General features: G+C 34.3%; 2 protein-coding genes across 2 annotated transcripts in view; one reads left to right on the top strand and one right to left on the bottom strand.

Moving 5' to 3' along the window:
- Nucleotides 1-6,683, bottom strand: part of arhgap29a (Rho GTPase activating protein 29a) — a 63,298-nt gene extending 56,615 nt beyond the window's left edge. The window contains exons 1-2 of the mRNA XM_028434661.1: nucleotides 6,549-6,683; nucleotides 3,076-3,447 (exon numbers count right to left, since the gene is read on the bottom strand). Coding sequence (XP_028290462.1) covers nucleotides 3,076-3,358 — 283 coding nt within the window. The 5' untranslated portion in view covers nucleotides 3,359-3,447; nucleotides 6,549-6,683. The remainder of the gene's footprint in view (nucleotides 1-3,075; nucleotides 3,448-6,548) is intronic.
- Nucleotides 6,684-8,140: 1,457 nt separating this feature from the next.
- Nucleotides 8,141-21,347, top strand: part of prkdc (protein kinase, DNA-activated, catalytic subunit) — a 94,841-nt gene continuing 81,634 nt past the window's right edge. The window contains 17 exon segments of the mRNA XM_028434065.1: nucleotides 8,141-8,472; nucleotides 9,959-10,035; nucleotides 10,110-10,214; nucleotides 10,323-10,397; nucleotides 11,568-11,676; nucleotides 11,759-11,871; nucleotides 13,035-13,134; nucleotides 13,207-13,262; nucleotides 13,353-13,383; nucleotides 13,485-13,642; nucleotides 14,620-14,766; nucleotides 17,369-17,533; nucleotides 17,604-17,772; nucleotides 17,947-17,996; nucleotides 18,721-18,837; nucleotides 19,615-19,764; nucleotides 19,988-20,097. Coding sequence (XP_028289866.1) covers nucleotides 8,325-8,472; nucleotides 9,959-10,035; nucleotides 10,110-10,214; nucleotides 10,323-10,397; nucleotides 11,568-11,676; nucleotides 11,759-11,871; nucleotides 13,035-13,134; nucleotides 13,207-13,262; nucleotides 13,353-13,383; nucleotides 13,485-13,642; nucleotides 14,620-14,766; nucleotides 17,369-17,533; nucleotides 17,604-17,772; nucleotides 17,947-17,996; nucleotides 18,721-18,837; nucleotides 19,615-19,764; nucleotides 19,988-20,097 — 1,880 coding nt within the window. The 5' untranslated portion in view covers nucleotides 8,141-8,324.

Raw genomic sequence — 21,347 nt, 5'->3', positions numbered from 1 at the left:
AATTATAAACATACACACAAATGATTCAGAAAACAGAAAATGACTCCTGAAACAAAACACGAATGACTGGGTAATATTGAAAATGACAGAAATTTACAAAACGACAACAAAAACATGCAAAACTATTACAAACATACAATAAAATGACACCAAAAACACAAAATGACAACAAAAATACACAAAATGACTCCAGAAACACAAATGACTGAAAAAATATTCAAAATGACAGATACATTTACAAAACAACAACAACAAAAACACAAAATGACAAAAAAGATACTTCCAGGATCTATTCAGTGTGTGCTGGACTATGAAACTCGCTAACGTCTTACGGAGCTAAATCACCATGGTAACTTTAGGGCCCTATAAAATCCACGTTAACGAAATTGCGAACGAAATCATGGAATCGACCAATGAAAACGGTTAAACGCAGAAATGGACAAAATCTGCATGAAACGCCGTCATTGTGGGGCAAAGAACGTTTTTTTAACGGGGACCGAGGGTTATTTTTAATATGATTTAGTTTTTCAAATTATCGATATCAACTGATATGAAACACTTGCCACATGTCTGTGGCCCAGCTGTGATCAAAACAGTTGCACATCTGGTGTAGTGACTTGAAAATAAAACACGTAAATAAATCCAGTTGTTCTCTCACGTGTTCTTTGACCGGATCTCACAGATATTTATTTTTGACGAGGGATTAACATTGTTGGGTGGAATCCAAAAACCTAAGCAGGCATGTCATTACCTTCTGCATCTATACGTGCACAGTGCGCGTGTGAGGGGGCGTGAATGTACGTCAGCCATCATCACAGAGGAAGATTAGTTTAGCTTTGGTATTGTTCCTCACCGCTAATGATGCTTTAATTATCACATGACAATCCTGTGTGTTTGCAGGTGAGAGAAGAGAAAAAGGGAAAGTGAGATAAGGACAACTTAGTTGACTGACCTCAAAGACAAGGCCAAAACAAGTTCAGGGGCCTGGGACTGAGTACACACTATGTACACACTATGTACACACTATGTACACACTGAGTTTGAGAGCAACAGTGTGTGCACAAGCACGCGCTGACAGCTACATTCCATTATAAATCCCCTTCAGTGCTCAAACTATTCCCTGTGTTTGAGGCTCTGATTTTAAAACGCAAGGACGGGAGGGACAAAATAAGCGGGAAAAAAAAGGGAAAAAAAGAAAGCAAAAAGGGAAAAAAGAGAAGAAAAAGTGAAAAAAGCAAAAAGAAAGAAAAAAGGGAAATGGAAAAAATTGGAAAAATAGAAAAAAGAAAAGAGAGAAGAGAAAAGAAAATGGGGGAAAGGGAAAAAATAAAAAAATGGAAAAAGAGAAAAAAGGAATGGGAAAAAAAAGACAAAAACCAAAAACAGAGAAAAAAATGTAAGATACAAAAAGAAAAGAACAGAAAAGGGGGGAAAGAAAAATTGGGAAAAAGAGAAAAAATTAAAAACAAAAAAAGAGAAAAAAGGGGAAAAGAGAAGAAAAGAGGCCAAAAAAGGAAAACCAAAAAAAAGAAACAGAAAGAAAAGATAAGAAAAAGGGGGAAAGGAAAAAAAAAGTGGAAAAAAGAGGGGGAAAAAAAAAGAGTAAACATGGGAAAAAGAGAAGAAAAAAGAAAAGAAAGAGAAAAAAAAGGTGGAAAAGGGGAAAAAAGAAAAAGTGGAAAAAAATGGGAACAAGGGGAAAAAAGAGGAAAAAAAAGAATATAAAAAGAATAAAGAAAGAGAAAATAAAAGAGTAGAAAAAGAATAAAGAAAGAGAAAAAAAAAAAAAAAGAGTAGAAAAGAAGTAAGGCCCTAATCTGAGCAGACTAGAATCATGAGGACATTAGTCAGCGCTAACATGGTAAAGCAGTGTAAAGCCACCATCAGACAACAGTCAGCTGTTATGGAAACAAATTATTAACAGGTTTCTAACAAGAGACACAGTGAGAAAGTCAGGTCAGCATAGGTTAAATCTTTGACAACACGTTAGGACTGTAGCATTACAGCTAGTTTAGTTAGCACAGTGTGTTGTCCACAGAAAGGTAAGGGTGTGAAAACAGGGCAGGATTAATGCAGTAAGAGAACGGCTAAAACTCCTGAATAAGAAGGACATGTAGGGCCTCAGATGTTCACATTTTAAAATGTCCCAAAATATGTTTCAGGGTTTACGGGTGACATTTTCATTCGGGATGTTGGAAATCATGTACCTGTAATGTAAAGGTAGCAGTAGCTAGCTTAATGTTCCATGTTAGCTGTGCTGTATGAGCAGCAGTGCTGAATTCTTCCTAGTGTTTGTTTAACATGGGGCTGAATGATGAAGGTCAGTTAGCTTTTAGTGGTAACGGAGTGGAATAAAAGTAACGGAGTGGAATAAAGGTAACGGAGTGGAATAAAGGTAACGGAGTGGAATAAAAGTAACGGAGTGGAATAAAAGTAACGGAGTGGAATAAAAGTAACGGAGTGGAATAAAAGTAACGGAGTGGAATAAAAGTAACGGAGTGGAATAAAGGTAACGGAGTGGAATAAAAGTAACGGAGTGGAATAAAAGTAACGGAGTGGAATAAAAGTAACGGAGTGGAATAAAGGTAACGGAGTGGAATAAAAGTAACGGAGTGGAATAAAAGTAACGGAGTGGAATAAAGGTAACGGAGTGGAATAAAGGTAACGAAGTGGAATAAAGGTAACGGAGTGGAATAAAGGTAACGGAATGTACAACATGAAAGTTGGTCACATCCATCACACACTGAAGTACAACTCAATGGTTCCTGTTCTAATACCTAATGTCCTTCATTGACTTTTTAAAAATAAACATAAAAAATTTTGTTCTGTGGTTTCCATGGATACGGTTGATGGTAACGGAGTAGAAAGGAAAAGGAAAAGTGCTGAAAATCGTCAATCGAATTATTACAAAGAAAACTCGTGGAACTAGAAAGCTAGGATTTTTCTGCTTTTTAATTCTATATTATATTTTATTCTTTAAAATCAAAAAATGCAGCTCGCAAATTTACCACAAAAAAAGTCTATTGGTAGGACCAGGAAACTGTACAGTTAGAAACATTAGAAATCCTTCCCTACCTTTGGAGTTGAACACTTCTTTGAGTTGTAAAAGCACGTCGGCGAACTTCCTCACGTCGCTGACCAGCTGCATGATGTAGTTTGGGTCTGAAATGACCCCTCCTGGACCTCCTGGACCCATTGATCCACTCTGTGAGATCTGAGCTGAACCAGAACCAGAGCTGGAGAGCCGAGACATGCCCAGAGAGAGTTTGTTTCCGGCACCACTCGAGCCGATGTTATTCCCTCCTGATCCTGATCCTGATCCTCCACCAGAACTTTGGCGCAGCATGGCAGCGAGCATGTTCTCTGCTGCTCTGGCCCTCAGGCTGGAGACGAGTGTGTAAATATGATCCTAGAGCAAACGGCGCTTCCCAAGAAGAAAAGGGAACACTGCAAGAACACAGAGGTTGACAAAAAGTCCCATCAGCAGGGTTAGGGTCAATTATAAATGTAATCGCGTAATCGATTATGAATTACAATTATGCCATAATTATGATTGTAATTGTTGGTAATTGAGTTTAGGTGACTGACTCTGGAATTGGAATTGCCATGGAAATCCTATAAAAATTGTCAATTATAATTTAACGCAAAACTGGGGACAGTTCCACACATTAATAACAATTATTAAAATATGTTTCATATCAAGCTTTCCCACATTTTACCATTTAAAAAAATATAAATCGAGGGTTATACTGACACAAAAAAGGCTCAGATGCCTTAACCAAAAATAATAAAACCTATATTTTCATTGATTAGGAAATTGAACAAGGTGACTGATCAATAGGGAATAAATTAGATGATAGGTTATTTGGTTTTTAGTGTATTTTACAGCTGATTTAGGACCCGTTATCATTAGAGATGCTAACAGAAAGCTAACACAAGAGGAAGGTTAACTTTTATTATTGTTATTTATTTCAGGCTCAGCAAATGTGATTAATTGTAATTGAACTTTAGTAATTGAGAACGTAATTGTAATTGACTTTCTCAGGATGAAAAATTATTTAATTGTAATTGGGAAAAAATGCTGGCTACTGTAATCATAATTGAAAATGGGTATTTTAAAATGGAATTGTAACTTGAAAAAAATGGAATTGATCCCAACCCTGCTCATTAGACACAGAAAACAGCTTTTCCTATAAATATTTCATGAAGTAACATTATTATTGTGATTAAAAGGTGAGGATTGGAGAGTGTTGCTGATTGGCTCATGGATGGTGATGCTGTCAAACTGAAATATTTCACTAAGTCCTCATTGTTTGGGAACAATGAGAGAGAAAATGCACTCAGACAGTGGATGGAACGCAATAAAGATCACACTAATACATGCATACATACACAATTTGACAGAGCAGGACAAACCTCACTGTTTACACATGGCACAACTGAGACATTTTCAAAATAAAACGACCAAAAAAATGGCAGATTTAGTTTTGTTTGTGCCAAATAGTTAGTTATGACAATAACTTTTTGTGTAAAAGTTCTGTTTTCACGAACTGGATGCAAGGAAATATCTTTGATAATGCACATTAGAGCAGAGGTTCTCAACCTTGGGGTCAGAAGCAAGACACTGGGAGGGGGGGTCGCCAGATGCCTTCAAGAAACTAGGCATGTTCTTATTACAATTTCAGACAATTTTTGATTATTTTTTGCAACTACACCAAACTTGCGATATTTTAATCTATTTTCATCACATTTTCTTGCCATATTTTTGCTCCTTTTAATGCATTTTTGCTACATTACTCCCATTTCTGACACTTCTACATCACATTTCGATGCCATTTCTGCACATTTTTTCCACTTTCAAGACATTTTCAGCACTTATAAACCCTTTCCATCCCTTTTCCAGCTAATGTCACATATGTTGACCCATTATTATCACTTTTAACCTCTTTTCACCATATTTCATGATTATTTTTGCCAATTTAACCACATTCACGATGCCAATATTGACACTAATTTGCAACTTTTAACCAATTTCTGTGGTTTTTAAAATCCCATTTCACCACCTTTTCCACCATTTTTGTTCACTAGTTTTAACCCATTTTATTTCTGATTAAATCAAGGATTTCCATCTTTAATATGACTATATACTATGGCTCAAATATTAATAAACTTCCTCGATAACAGTGGATATTATTCACATAAATAACTAAATAAATGTGATTATCACAGATGTATTCTATTCTAGAATGATTGTGGTTTGGTGCAATAAGTCACTATGAAACTGGTTGACTACATGTGCGAACAATGCCTCGTTTTTTGATTATTTTTCTTACATTTATTATCTTTATCAGCTGTAGAATTATTTCACTTTTTTTTTTTAAAAAACGCCTCACAGAACCTTCAGTGTTGGAAAGTATAATTGAAATATCCAAATTAGAAGGAATCTGCTGCTTTGTTTTACGGTTTGAATTTTTTTTTTTGGAAATTTAACAAACGATTCATAATCGTCAACGATAATATCGCGATTTATCAAGTTTCATGTATTCTCTCACCAGCCCTAACATTCATATAGTATCGTACGATTTCACACCAGCTTTGCGCGCAGTTCGTTAAAAAGTATTTTAAGTACTGATTTGATTACTGAATTATCCGAATCTAGTTTAATCAGCAAAATAGAGCTTTACATTGTCTTTCTTCTCCTTGATCGCTGCAGTTTTCTGTCTTTTACTTGTAAAATTAAATCAATAAATGTGAAACACTCGTGTGCAAAATAATTCCTCCTGGTGTATTTAATAAGAAGAAAAAAGTCTACTAGAATAATCAATAAAAAACAAAATGTAAAAATAAAAAACTCAATTTTTGGAAATTTAACAAACTATTTATAATCATCAGTGATTATATCGCGATTAATCGAGTATTGTGTCTTTTTTCCCACCAGACGATTTCACACCAGCTTTGCGAAGTTTGTTAAAACTTATTTTAGTTACTGATTTGATGACTAATCTATACGAATCTAGTTTAATCAACAAAATACTTTTTACTTCTTGATCGCTGCAGTTTTTCTCTTTTAACACGTAAAATTAAATTATTAAATTTGAGACTCGTGTGTACGTTAAAAAAAATAATAATAATCCTCCTGGTGTATTTTATAAGAAGAAAAATAAAATTTAAGACTGTAAAAATCATTTTTTGGAAATTTAACAAACGATTCATAAACGTCAATGAAAAAATCGCGATTGATTGAGAATCGTGTTTTTTATCCCACCAGACGATTTCACACCAGCTTCACGCACAGTTTGTCAAAACGTATTTTAGTTGCTTTACAAATGACAATAATGCTTCTTTTTACTCTTATCGCAGCAGCTTTCGTCTTTTACGCGTAAAATTAAGAGCTCCTGGTGTACACAAGCATGTGTTGTATATAAGTAAGCAGAGAAAAGCGCAACTTTACGCACACGGTATCAGTGGAGGAAACAGTTTGAAGTGATTTCATCAGCTGAGTGTCATTAAAAGTGAACAATCTTTATAAAGACACAATAATAACGCACCTGCCCTTGGATCCAGGAGCATCGCAGACCCAGAAAGCGGCTCCGCTGTGTGATAAAGTCCCTAGAATGAGTGAGTGTTGCCCGGGTTGATCACTGACTCCACCGGCTGCTCTACATGTGATCCGTGTGTGTGTGTGCGCGCGTGTGTGCGTGTTGGAGTTTAACAGGTGTCTGTACGTTTCAAAGTAGAGCAGAACGCAACGGGTTAGAAAAAAACTTCCTGTCAGCTCTTTCAAAATAAACACACATAAACTAGCGGAAGTGAAGAAATACTGAAGTGAGGAAATTACTTATCAAAGTAAAATTTGTAAAATTTAAACATGATTCTGCTGGTAAAAATGTATCACAGTTACAGTGCTCTATATTGTTAATGCAAACATCAGTACACCACCATTTTATTTTGAAAACAACAAGTTATATTGCTCTACTACATCAGTGGGTCGATTTAGGAATGTGAAATTAAAAGAGCTAGAATTAAATCCAGTCTATGAACAAAACTCTATTAAGACATTTTCATATTTGCCAGATCATCACCAAAAATCCCCCCAAATAAATAAATAAATGCATAAATAAATACATAAATAACGTTACAATATAACTGTCATATATTTATTTTTTTCTTAATACATTTTTAATTGTAAAGCCTTTTGGTTTGTTTATAATTATAATTACAATATTAATAATAATAATAATAATAATAATAATAATAATAATAATAATAATAATAATAATAATTTTTATATGTATTATTTTGTATTAAGTTTAGCTTTTCTTTTCATTTTTCTTGAGAAGCTGTAACGCAAGTAATTTTCCCCTGGGATAAATAAAGTACTTCTGATTCTGATTCTTTACTTCAATTGATTGCTTTGGGCTTAATTGGCCCATGTCCTTTGTGCAGTTTGCGTGTTCTCTTTGAATCTGTTAATTACACATGTTTTTACTGCCCTCCAGTGGAAAATCGTATTTATATCACCATTTCAAAACTATTACTACTACTACTACAATAATAATAATAATAATAATAATAATAATAATAATAATAATAATAATAATTATTATTATTATTATTATTATTATTATTATTATTATATTATATTGTCTTTCTTTTGTATATTTTTTGTATATTTTCTTCCAATAATATCGTATTGTTATTATGAACCCATGATCTTCTATATACAGTATAGCATCGTGAACTCAGTGTATCGTTCCACCACTAATAATAAATGTTCATCATAATCCACACTTGGCTCTTTAATATAACCTTAATACACAATAAAGTTAAACAACTTACCTTAGGGAGCACATGTGTACACATGTTTTAAACAACTACATTGTGGCCCAAATAAAGATGTACCGGTATCGGTACCAGCTCTTAACAAAATAAAACTAATACATTGCGTTTCATATATAGTGACTAATGCTCAATACAATATGGGTGGAAGGTCCAGGTATAACATATACAATACTACTAAGGATAGAAGCACAAGTCACAAGACATTAAAAAAAATAAAATAAAAGGTTGGAAATTTGCCACCACAAGTGACCCCAGACCTTTATTTTGAAATTTATGCGCTTGGTATCCGGGTCATACTTCCTTGTTTGAGATTGCGGGACCGATGTTGAATTTGTGCAACATGAAACCATAAATGTGCAGTTAGCATTAGCATTGTAATTCTATGCGTGTGGGTGTGTGTTCCCTTGTCAGAGGTGTTGTTTGTAACTTTTGATTTAGCTTTTCGTGCTAAAGCTAACGCATCAGCAGCAGCAGTAATAACCATGTCTGCTGGAGGCGTCCACGGGCTTCTTCTCAAACTTCATGAGTCACTTTCAGAGCAGGACAACCGAGCTGCTGCCCTGAAATGTCACGATATTATCGGTGATTTAGAGCACGAGTGCATGCTAGCATCTACTGACAGTGAGTTAGGTAAGACCACAACGTCTTATTAACACTTCTATCAATTTACACGTTGATGATTTTCATCCGCGCAGAACTCCATTAGGAAATATTTGAATTATGTTTTTTAGTGGGTATCTGTTTTTAAACTGTGCAAAATTAACATTTCATGACTGAACGTTGCCCTCACCTGTACATTCGGTGCATTGAAAATACAACTTTAACCGCTAATATTTGGTATTTAGGGGTTCAATATCACTTTTTGTCGGATATTTTTTTCATCGGAATTAACCGAAAATTGGGAGTAATTTTAAATAATTTGATCATACATGTATAATATTTATAACAATTCAACTAGGGTTGCACATTTTCAAAGTTGGAAACTTTCTATGGGAAGTGACGGGACATTTTTCATACTGAAGGATATTAAATATAGCTGGCAAATTACATATTTTGGCATCATCTAAATTGTAAAATATCAGTTCTTTAAAAGTTACTCCCAATTTCTGGTTAATTCCAATAAATAATTCTTATGAATAGTTTATATTTTTGAACATCCCCAAATTTCCCAAGCTTAAATTGACCAGAAATGTTCCGCCAGTTTGCAACCTTAATTATTAATAGACCTTTACAACATATCCAATTTCAAAAATTTCTTATCCATTTTGTGACTTTTTTCACATTTGTGCATTATTTTAAATCAGTTTTAAACAGTCTCTTCTTTTTGTGAGTGAATAAGCTTTTTACGTCAACTCTAATGTAATTTAGTGAATTACAGAATTTTTTCCTGGCTGTTCAATCCTTGTTCATACATTTTTCATCTTTCCAAAAGCTTGTTTTTAATGTTAGTTACCAGTGGATTATTTGTGCTTTACACCTTCTATATATATATTTTATTTATTTATTTATTTTTATTTATTTATTTTTTAATTAGCAATAACACAAATAAATCCAATTATTAGATGTAACAATAAAGACTTTATCATGAAATTAATTTGTGTCGCTGTAACATTTTAATATTATCCAAATTTTTCATTTCTAGTTATATGAACTGACAATAATAATACATCAATTTTATATAGTGCTTTTTTTGGGGGGACTCAAAGCCACTTTACAGAATACAGAAAAATAAATAACAAAAGTAAAAGCACATTAAATATCTTTTTTTAAATGAAATACACGACTGCACAAATACATTGGCCTTGCCTTAAAAAAAAAAAAAACTATATTTAAAACATATTTTCAGTTTTCATAGCGTTGTATTCATATCATATTTTAACTGACAACTCTCATAACTATAATTACATTTATTTAAGGCCTGTACGTCACCATTAATGTTCCAAATCATCTGGTGAACCTGTGACCTTTGCAGGAAAACTTAAAGTAAAAAATACTTTCAACATTTAAAGTGTAAAATCAATGAAATGAACATGTATCTTTGTCGTATCGCCAACATTAGAGTTTAATAGAATAAAAAAAGATTCTCTTTGTAAAAGTGTTGCATTGTCTTGTGAAGCTTTGCAGACATCCTTGTTGTTCTCCAAGGATCACGGATTGCTCCTCTTCCTCAGGAATTCCTTGTCCTCAGATGAAGTAGGGAAGATGAATAATAAATAAAAAGTGTGATGGTCAGAAGTTCCAGTTCTGACTAAACGTTTCTCCTCCAGCTGCAGGACACCCGTGTAAAGATACTGGTCTTTTTAGAGAAGTTTTTAGATCACATCTCTTTCAGAGTCAAGGGATGGGAAAAGTCTTACGCCACAGACGTACGAGTGAGTTCTCCCTTCGTTATAAGCAATCTACCTTAATGTGTTTGCGTTGTTTTTATCTAACAGCGTTGATCAGAATAATAATCATTATTATTTGTGCGTGTGATGTAGGACTTGTGCATGGTTGTGTACACAAAGGAAAAGGCTGCCAAGTGTAGATCCCCAGTGCTGGAACTTCTTATTAAGGTACGATTCATCATTTCTAATCAATCTGATACCCTTCACTGAAAAACGTTTAACAAAGTTAATATTATATATATTATTTAGATGACTTTAGATGTAAAGACGAGCAATTTTTACATGATTGTGCCCAAGTTAGCATTTCCACGTACTGGTAAAATGTAATGTAATGGATAGAATGCTATTTTTTTCATTTAAAGATCCAGTATTATGCTATTTTTCCATTTGTTCTAAGAACACCAACAACATAGTATTTAAGTTTTATTTTCCAAAACGCACTTGTTTTCTGGAGTTCTATTCTCTGAAAAGTCTCTTTAATGACGCTTCTAAAAACAGGCTGTTTTGGGGCCTTCATGCATATGCATGAGTGGGCGTGTCCATAGACGTAGACTCCACAGTACAGCTGATCATAATAGTGATTTTCTTTTGCTGTCCACACACTCTTGGTATTGTTTTCAGTCAAAAAATATGCACATTACAGTAAAACACATGGCTTTTTAAGAGGCTATTGTGATTGTGAGTCAGACAAACGCTGCTCCACGGTGCGTGTTTATCACAGCAGCAGCGGAGTCAGTCAGCTGTTTCAAACACTCACATGAGCTGCTACGCCGCTTTCTTTTCATCCGCACCTCTTCTGGTCACAGAACTAGTACATTTAAGACGACAGTCCACTGTTTTGTCCAATCGCTGCGACGCATTGGGTCACAAACACGTCAGATCATCTCAAAGGCAATATGAGGCGTTGTAACGGCTACTAAAAGTGGAACTGATTGTCAGTGCTCCCTGGGTGCTACACCAAAAAAGACAAGAGAAAAACAAAAAATTACTACAAACAAACAAAACAACAGAAATACACAAAAAATACTTCAAAAAATGCAAATTGACACCACGTATACACAGTGCAACTCCAAAAAATATATATTTTACTGGATAAATACATAAAAGGACAACAAAAATGCACACAAAATTACTATAAAAAGTATTTGTTGTGTCGTGTATTAATGCTCAGATTTGTCATTGTTCTAAATGCTGACATGAATGTTGATAATGTTGCCCTTATATCAAACAAACATTTTCGTGGCTGTGTGGAAGTTGCCCACCTCTGCTCTAAAGGGCCGGATTTGGCCCCCGGGCCTCGAGTTTTGAATGCATCCCTTGCTGATCTTTCCTTTGTAGGTTCTGCAGAAAACCAAATCCTCTGACGTTTCTGCAGATTTCCGTATCAATGAAATCTTTAACAAGTACTACAGCGAGCTTTGTCAGAAAACCAAGTTGGCAGATTCAGGTGAATGTTACTGCATTAACAGACACACCCTTATTAGGGTTTTTTCTATGTAAAACATGAGCATTTTGTTCCTTTTCAACAGTTTTAGGTAAAATCTATGAGTTGTTGGGAGTTCTTGCTGAGGTTCATCCAAGTGAAATGATCAACAACTCAGACAGACTCTACAAGGCGTACCTGGGGGAGCTCAAGGAGCAGGTTTGTGTGTCTGCTTTTATTATACTATTATTATTATTATTATGACACCGTAGCCTCTCCCTTGATATTTTACATGTTGACTTCCATTTTTCCTCAGTGAAGTTTACGTTAGCCTTCATTTCTCTCTGCTGTAAGTTTAAAATATCCTATATTTTAATTGAAATAAACATTTTTCCACTACATTTTCATAATGCTGCTGTCAGACTGGACAACAAACAGGACCCACGCTGACCACCAGGGTTGGATCAATTACATTTTTCAGTTACAATTACGTTTTCAATTACCCATGTTCAATTACGATTACAGTTACCAGCATGTTTTCCCGAATACAATTCAATTACAATAATGTTTTAATCCTCAGAAAGTGAATTCTAATTATGTTCTCAATTACTAAAGTTAATTACAATCATTTTTTTATCCTCAGAAAGTTAATTACAATTAATCACAATTACTGAGCCTGAAATAAATAACCTAATAAAAGTTAACCTTCCTCTTGTGTTAGCTTTCTGTTAGCATCTGTAATGATAACGGGTCCTAAATCAGCTGTAAAATACACTAAAAACCAAATAATCTATCATCTAATTTATTCCCTATTGATCGGTCACCTTGTTCAACTTCCTAATCAATGAAAATATAGGTTTTAATATTTTTGGTTTAGGCATCTGAGCCTTTTTTGTGTCAGTATAACCCTCGATTTATATATTTTTAAATGGTAAAATGTGGGAAAGCTTGATATGAAACATATTTTAATAATTGTTATTAATGTGTATTAAATTACACTACATTACTCTACATTAATTCCATGATTTTCCATAAATAAATAAATAATGTCTATTAAAAGCTTCAGTCTTAAGTAGAAAAATGCGATTCATTGTATTTGTTTCAAAGAATTGTGCGATTAGTCAATTTGTTTTTAATTGATTGACACCCCTAATTTTTATGTTTGTGTGTAAATATTGTAAACAGAAAACCATATGTTTTGTTATATTATTATTTTTCCCTTGTTGTTAATGTTAATGTTTTATTCATTCCCAACATGTGAAGTTATATATTTGTTTTACTCTTTTACTCTTCTTGTTGCTGGAACAAACCAGTATGTATAAGACCTGATTTTATTTTATGATTAGATAAACCACATGTGTGTGATTTCCTTTCTTCGTCAGATGACGTCGTCCACAAAGGAACCCAAACTTCTTGTGGTAGCAGGATGTCTGAGAGGCATCAGCGCTCTGATGGTTAACTTTCCTAAGACAATGGACGAAGGTGAGGCGTAGCTTCTTTTCTGGATTTCAAACTAATATTCATGAGCTCAGGTGTGTTTTCTTCTGTCATCAGACCCCGTCACGTGTAAAGACATTTTTCAGTACGCCATGAAGGCGGTCAGTCCTCAGGTTGGTCTGGAACTGATGGAGATTTATTTATTCATTTATTGATTGTAAAGCTGTTGTTTGTGATCACGTGTGTTTCACTTTCTTTTCCAGATGGAAATGACTCGTTATGCAGTCACGTTTGGTACGCTATGTGAATAATTAATTATCCAGCTTGTGCGACACGGTCTGTTCACTAATAATAATCACACCTTTGCTTCATCTGTTTGTTTGGTCACTAACTAGCTGGGCTACGGTTGTTTGCTCGACACGCGTCACAGTTCAGCAGCTGCCTTTTGGACCATTCCAGAGCTCTGTTTGACACCATGTGTAAACTGTGTGGACACGTCAACGCTGAGATGAAGAAGACCAGTTATTATGCTCTGGAAGCATTTCTAAAACAGGTGAGTGCCTCATTCTGAGCCTTTAAAACAGACATTATCAACATTCATGACAGCATTAAGAAGAATGAGTCATTTGAGCATCAATACAGGAAAGAACAAAGGGTTTTTGTTTTTCTTTTGTGTATTTATTTTTAAATTTTGTGTTTTTTTTGTTAATTAATTTTGTCTTTTTATATTAATTTTGTGTGTTTGTGTGTTTTTGTATACATTTTCGGTGTTTTTTGATACGTTTTCTGTATTTTTGTGTCTCTTTTCAATTTTTCTGTCATTTTGTGCCTTTTTGGATTAATTTTATGTATTTTTGTATGATTTTTGGAGTCATTTTGTGTATTTTTGTTTCTTTTTTCTTTTGTTTTTGGATACATTTTCCTATATGTGTGTTGTCGTTTTGTATGATTTTGGAATCATTACATGTAGACATGTTTCTTTTTTTAAATTTTCTGTCATTTTGTGTGTTCTTGTGTTGTGGTTTTATATGATTTTGTAGTAATTTTGTGTGTTTTTGGATTAGTTTTCTCTATATTTTTTGTCGTTTTGTATGATTTTGAGTCTTTTTTTTTTAATTTATTTTAATTTTCTGACATTTTCTATGTTTTTGGATCAATTTTATGTATTTGTGTTGCTGTTTTGTGTTTTTTGTTTCCTCATTTTGGGCATTTTTGTTGTTAAAGGTATTTAGTTTGTTTTTGTTTTGTGTGTGATTGCGTGTTTTTCTTCTAATTATGTGCTTTTTGAGTAATTTTTGTGGTTTTGTTTGTTCTTAGTTGTTAGTCAGTTTATTTGTCAGTTGCTTCTCTCATATATATACAGTATATATATATATATATATATATATATATATATATATATATATATATGGCAGTTTCCCATGTCTGTTCTACCTTTTTGATATTTATATAAAGGTTTTGTGTTTTTTTTATTTATTTATTTTTACTCATGATACCTACACCATCGTTGCCGTACATTGCTTCTCCCAGGTTGCCATGTTGGTTGCCGACAACATTGAGGAGCACAAAAGCAAGTTGAAGTTCTTCATGCAGAAGTTCTGCGGCATCATTAAGACTATGGACTCTACCCACAAAGAACTTTCTATTGCCATCAGAGGATATGGATTCTTTGCAGCTGTATGTAAACCTCAACGATTCTTAATCTCAGTGGCCCTGTTGTTCAAAAGGTACAATCAGGATCAAAACATAATAATCTGTCCTAATATTTCCCAGTTGTTCAAAGCAAAAAGGGATTGGATCAGATCCAAATCTTTTAAGATGACAAAATTCAGATAATGAGTACTTTAAAAGTCTACTATAGGCAGAGCTTCATTTTGGCCGGACTCTGCCGGAGCATGATCCGGACCTTCCAGAGCAATTATCTGATTAGATCCAGCACCTCGTTTTTTTTTTGGATATTTTTTTCCAGCACCTCATTTACTTTTAGGTGTTTTGATACATTTTTGAATATTATATTATACATCTGTCTTTTATTGAGTTGAAATCATTGGAAATTCTTTTGTATACACAAAATTGAAGGTAAAAAGTGAGCGTTTGCGGATCCGGCAGCAGCGCTGGGAGGGCTGATCACTTTTTCTCCCGCTGTACGTTTACAGCACTTATCATAGACAGCTTCGCTTTTACGATTTGAGCGTCAGCTTACGGAGTTACTAAAGGATGAGTTCATCCATAATGTAGGTTCATTCAAGGAGTTAACCACTTTAATTTTGCTCCGGGAAGTTGAGGAAGTGTACAGCCCTTCCGCTACAGTCTTCTCACTGTAGCTGGGGATTTGCTACAGATAGGGCCCTATAAAATCCACGTTAACGGAATCACGGAATCGACCAATGAAAACAGAATCGACTGTTGAACGTGGAAATGGACAGAATCGTCACCATGAGGCAAGGAACGTTTTTTTAATGGGGAAATGTTTCCGGGTACCGCAATTAGATTCACCGCCCGGCCCCCTCCCGTCCTGGCTGCTTCAAACACTGCCTAAACCACCCAAAAAGCGTCTAAACTGCAAAAAAACTACACAGATCATCAGTGACTCCTAAATACAGAGCCGACCAGTGCCCGCTTAACTTTGCTGTGCCTGTGAAGCTCCGTCCATTTCTCATCAAGCACAGTGGCACTCTGTGAAAACGTGTGTAGTTTCATCTGCTCAATGCGTTTGAACATTATCTCATCAGAGCTACAGAAGATCTGTGGGAAAAGTTGTTCTGTTGTTGTGGACGAGACCATCGATGCCAGGGATTGTAGAGTCTGAAACATTGTAGGTTAATGATAACTTCTGATACTGATGCGTCCTTGTGTCCATTTATTTTTGTGTAATGATTAAGGTCTGGAATGATGTCATCAGGATCATTTAAATTAGGTTATTTTAAATGAAGTTTATCAAAACTTAATTAATAAACCTGATTAGAGTCAGTAAACTATTGATTTCTGAGGGAAAATATGGTGACATTAATGCTGCTCTAATACATTTGTATAAGACATAAATAATGAAAAAGGAGCAGTCAGAATAACCCATGTCACTACAACTTATATCTACCTTTTAATTATATCTTACTTTATTTTTTTACATATATTTTTGTTTAATTATGGGTTTTTTAATTATTAGTATTTATATTGTTTCCTCACTGGAGTTAAAAACTAATTATTTCTGAAAAAATGATGGGGAAAACACGGAATTTGGAGAAAAAATGATGAGTGGCTAAATTAGCAGTGATTTTGCTCCGTCCTTGGTGCTGAAACATGGCAGATTTGACAGCTGTCCCTCAGAGAGAGAAAGACGAATGCTACTAAGGGGTTATTGTTCGCGCTTTAATGCTGATTCATCATTCTTTTATTAGGTTTACTGGTTGTTTGTGTTCATGTGATATTATTGGCCTATTTAGTTTGTAAAAGGCGCTTTAAAATGTTTTATTCTGTGACATTTTTGTCTCTCTCTTATGTTCCGGGACCTGATGATTTACAAATTAAGCACTGACTACAGGTGTGTGTAAAAATAGTGTGTGGTCGACATCCAGCATGGGCTCACGCCATTCGTAATTATTTAAAGAAACAGAAAATAGAAGTGCCTTAAATAATATAATATATTTTGAGGGGGAAAAAAAACAAATACACATTCCGTAATTTATCATTTCAATCTTGAAACACTTTAAAAAACACACATTCAGCCTTTTTCTTCTTCTGTGGAACTTTGCTCCAAAGCAGAATGTCCATCTCTGTGAATATTGTTATTTTGACAGCTTTTGAGAGGAATATTTAAATTTGACCTTATTCGTCTGGAGTGTGAACTAGTTTATAAATTTCACTGTATGCTTTGAAAATCAGTTGGAAAAAATGTCAATAAATAAATGTAAATCTACTGCATTATAAATGTAGTTTATTTGACCAGTTAGAGTTGAATTTAAATCATATTTTGTTCCTGAAATCTATTCTCAGAGTAATCCAGATTTTTTTTTCAGAGTTATCCAAATTCTACTAAAAAAAATTGAACAACACAAACTGATGGTTTAATTCGGATTAAAACCAAGATTGGATTACGTGATCTAATCCAATCTCAGAATCCGCTTTTAGTTTTTGAAGGAATCATTTTCAATATTTGGTCTAATCCATTATCATAAATCTGATCAGATTATCTTTTAAACAACTGGGCAAATTCAGCCTTTTGATATCCTTTGTAATGTGTTTAATTTTCTTTCTTTCTTTATTTTTGGCGTTTTCCTCACAGCCGTGCAAAAAAGTGTGTCCTCAGGATGTGGATCTGATGTACACGGAGCTGATCCAGCGCTGTAAGCAGATGTACCTCACAGAGTCAGAGGGAGAAGATGAAAGTTTATACCAACTCCCAAGTTTCCTGGAGTCCATAGCCAGCGTCCTTATTCATCTGGACAAAGTACATGTAAAAAACATGGTTCCTCCTTTGTTTTCTTTCTTTCATTCATTCATTTTGATCCACGCTGCAGATTCCAGAGGTGTACACGCCTCTGCTGGAGCGCCTCCTAGTGGTGCAGATTGACAGCTTCCCCCAGCACAGTGAGAGGATGCAAACGGCCTGTTGCAGGTCCATCCTGAAGGTCTTAGTGGCCATGGCTTCAAAAGGACCCGTGTTGTGGAGCTTCATCAGCTCTGTTGGTGCGTGGAACTCACTTTCGGTTTATAAATAAATCTTAGAGACGTACGTGCGTCTGTGTGTGTCTCTGAAATGTGTTTTTAATATTTAAGTCACTGTATAATCAGCATTTATTCTGATGTTTTTCCCCATATCTGCTTCTAATATTTATTTATTTGTTTGTCTGTTTCCTTTAGTCCACCAGGGTTTGATTCGTGTCTGTTCAAAACCCATCGTACTTCCAGAGGTCAGTTCCATGTTCACACAAATAGTTTCTAAAAGATTCTTTTCACACCACTATCAATAAATCATGATCATCTTTGAAAGAAATCTTTAAGTTTGATCACATGTGTCAAACTCAAGGTCCAGGGGCCAAATCTGGCGGTCAGCAGATGTCTTTTTGTTTATTTTGACCCACTTTTTTTGCCATATTTTTGCTCCTTTTAATGTCACATTTCTGACACTGACACAAGTCATTTTCAGCACTTGTAAACCATCACTTTTTTACCTAATGTCACATATATTGACCCATTATTGTCACTTTTAACTTCTTTTCATTATATTTTTGCCAATTTAATCACATTCAAGATTTGTCATGCCCATTATTTGCCAGTTTAAACTAATTGTTCCAATATTGACACTTTGAACCCTTTTTACCCTTTTTCTGTCCAGTTTTGCCACTAATTTGCAAATTTCTGTGGTTTTTTAAAACCTCATTTCACCACCTTTTCCATCATTTTTGAACACACATTTGTTACTCTATATTGGGAACCTTTCGTATTGTATCGTGAACCCTATATCGTATTTAGTATCGTATCATGAGTTGAATATTTCATATACCCATAGTAAATATGTTGAATATTGTGTTGAATACTTATTTCACCTGCTGTATGTATCGGTATATCAGTATGTGGGATATATAATGATTGAACAGTCTTCCTGACTAATCCATTTCCTCCCTGTTTTCCCAGGAATCTGAGAAGAACTCGTCCCAGTCGTCTCAGGTTCAGACGGGGAAGTGGAAGCTTCCATCGAGCCTCGACTACCTCCCTCTGTACAAAGAGCTGCTGGACTGTGACCAGTTAAAGGTGTGTCTCATTTCTCTGTTTGTGTTTGGACGCTTCACTCGTCTTGTCCTGTATGAATGTGTGATGATGGTGCTAATGGGAACCAGTATGACTGCTGCGAATGGATGAAGCACTTCCAAACAAAGAAATTAAACAGAAAAACATCATCATCTTACATCAGAGATTATTATTACAGATCTGATCATCAATTAAAGAAAAAACAAGATTTTTGTGTGTATTTTTGTTGTCATTTAATGTTTTTTTAATAATTTTTTTGAGTATTGTTGTCATTTTGTACATTTTCTTTTCTTTTGTATCATTTGTACATTTTTCTGTCACTTAATGATTTTTGTTGTTGTTTTGTGTGTTTTTGGAGTCATTTTGTGTATTTTTATTGTCATTTTTGTACATTTTCTTTAATTTTGTATCACTTGTATATTTGTGTCTCAATTTGTGTTATTTTTTGCATTTTTGTTATTTTGTTTATTTTCATAGTCACATTATATTTCTGTAATTTTGTAAGTTTTATACAGTCGTTTACTGTTTTTTGTGTAATTGTCTGTCATTTCATGTTTTTTTTTTTTCAAACTATTTTATTTGTTTAAAATTAGACAGAGGCACACAAGGCAGGGTCGACTGAACCGACACAATAACATGTAGATGCCACTTTTATATTACATGAGGATCTATTTACTTTTAACTGTAGTGCCTCTAACTTGGAGGTGTGTCCATCTGTGTGGTATTATACTTACAGTAAACTGGCTAAATGTACAGCTGATTGGTTTCTTTATTCTGCAGGATTCAGGGTACCTGGATGGTGCGTTTGAGAGTCAGAACGCTGCTCTCATAGCTTTAAGCCGCCTCCTCTACGATGAAATGGTGAAATCTATCCTCCGCATCGTGGAAAAGCTTGACTTGTCTGTGCAGAAAGTAACAACAGGAGAGGAGGTGAGCATATTATATCGTCAATTACTTTTCATATTTATTCTCATTAGAACCACACTCCATATGATTTACATAACACATAGAAATGCATCTAATGGAACCAGTTTTTAAAGGCTTGCATGGTATAAATGTGTTAAATATTATGTTTATATGTTTTCTATCATAGAAAAGTAGAATAATGTTTATGAAACCTTTAATATATGGCACATTTGTTCTTTAATTCCAGGCTCCAGATGACGCAGCACACCTCCTCCCCTCCTCTGACCCCACAGCTCACCTTTTACCCAATAAGATCAAAGATTTCACTGCCTTCATCAACCTGGTGGACTTCTGCAGGTAATGAAGGAGCTGCTAAAAAACACAGCAGTTTCATCTCAAGTGGTTCTCATTTGTTGTTTTTTACATTTATTTTGTGAGTTTTTGGAGTCATTTTGTGTGTATTTTATTTTTGTCATTTTGTAAATCTTCTCTCATTTTGTGTTTTTTTTTTAATCACTGTGTATTTTAGTTGTCATTTTCTCTCATGTTGTGTTTTTGGAATCATTTTGTACATTTTCTTTTATTGTGTATGTTTTTTGTTTGTTGTGTTTTTTTGTGTCTGTTCTGTGTGTTTTTTAATTACTTTGTGTATTTTTGTTGTCATTTTGTACATTTTTGTTCATTTTGTATCTCATGTATATTTTTCTCTCATTTTGTGTTTTTTGTTGTTTTTTGGGGATTCATTTTGTGTATTTTTGTTCATTTTGTATCATTTTTACATCCTCTGTGCCATAGTTTGCACTTCCACGTATAAATGATATATAAATATTGACGATATCAAAGCAATAAATAACAGAAATCAGTCCCTGCAGGATTTTTACTTCAATTTACTTGATTTTGTGACCATTTTTTGTTTATTCTTGGATCACTGTGTGTAATGATTTGATGACAATTGAAGGATTTTGGAACAATTTTGAATTCTTTCAACAATTTGTGATGAAAAATGACTGCATTATATAAACATGAAGAAACTCTGATCCCTCTGATATTTACAACTGAATTAGTGGATAATTTATTTGGGGTCACGAGACACTGGGAGGAGGTCATCAGGTGCTTTGCTTATTTTTAACAGTTTTCTTCAACTCCACCAAACTTGCCATATTTTTACTTATTTTCATCACTTTTTCTTGCCATATTTTTGCTCCTTTTATTGCATTTTTGCAACATTACTCTCATTTCTGACACTTCTCCACAAATGCCTTTTCTGCGCATTTTTCTTTATTTTCAAGACTATTTCAGCACTTATAAACCCTTTCCACCACTTTCCCACCTACTGTTGACCCATTATTGTCACTTTTGACTTCTTTTCACCATATTTTGTGTTTATGTTGCCAGTTTAACCACATACACTATTTGCCATGCTCATTATTTGCCTGTTTAAACTAATTGTTTCAATATTAACACTTGGAACACTTTTACCACTTTTTCCGTCTGTGTTTGCCCACTCTAATTTGCAAGTTTTATCCTATTTCTGTGGTTTTTAAAATAAGATTTCACCATTTCTTGTCCTTTTTTACCCATTTTATTCCTGATTAAAACTAGGATTT

Source organism: Gouania willdenowi, chromosome 20 (assembly GCF_900634775.1).
Source record: "Gouania willdenowi chromosome 20, fGouWil2.1, whole genome shotgun sequence".
Lineage (NCBI taxonomy): Eukaryota > Metazoa > Chordata > Actinopteri > Blenniiformes > Gobiesocidae > Gouania > Gouania willdenowi.
Note: the sequence above shows the minus strand (reverse complement) of the source record. Positions and strands in the feature narration are given on the sequence as shown.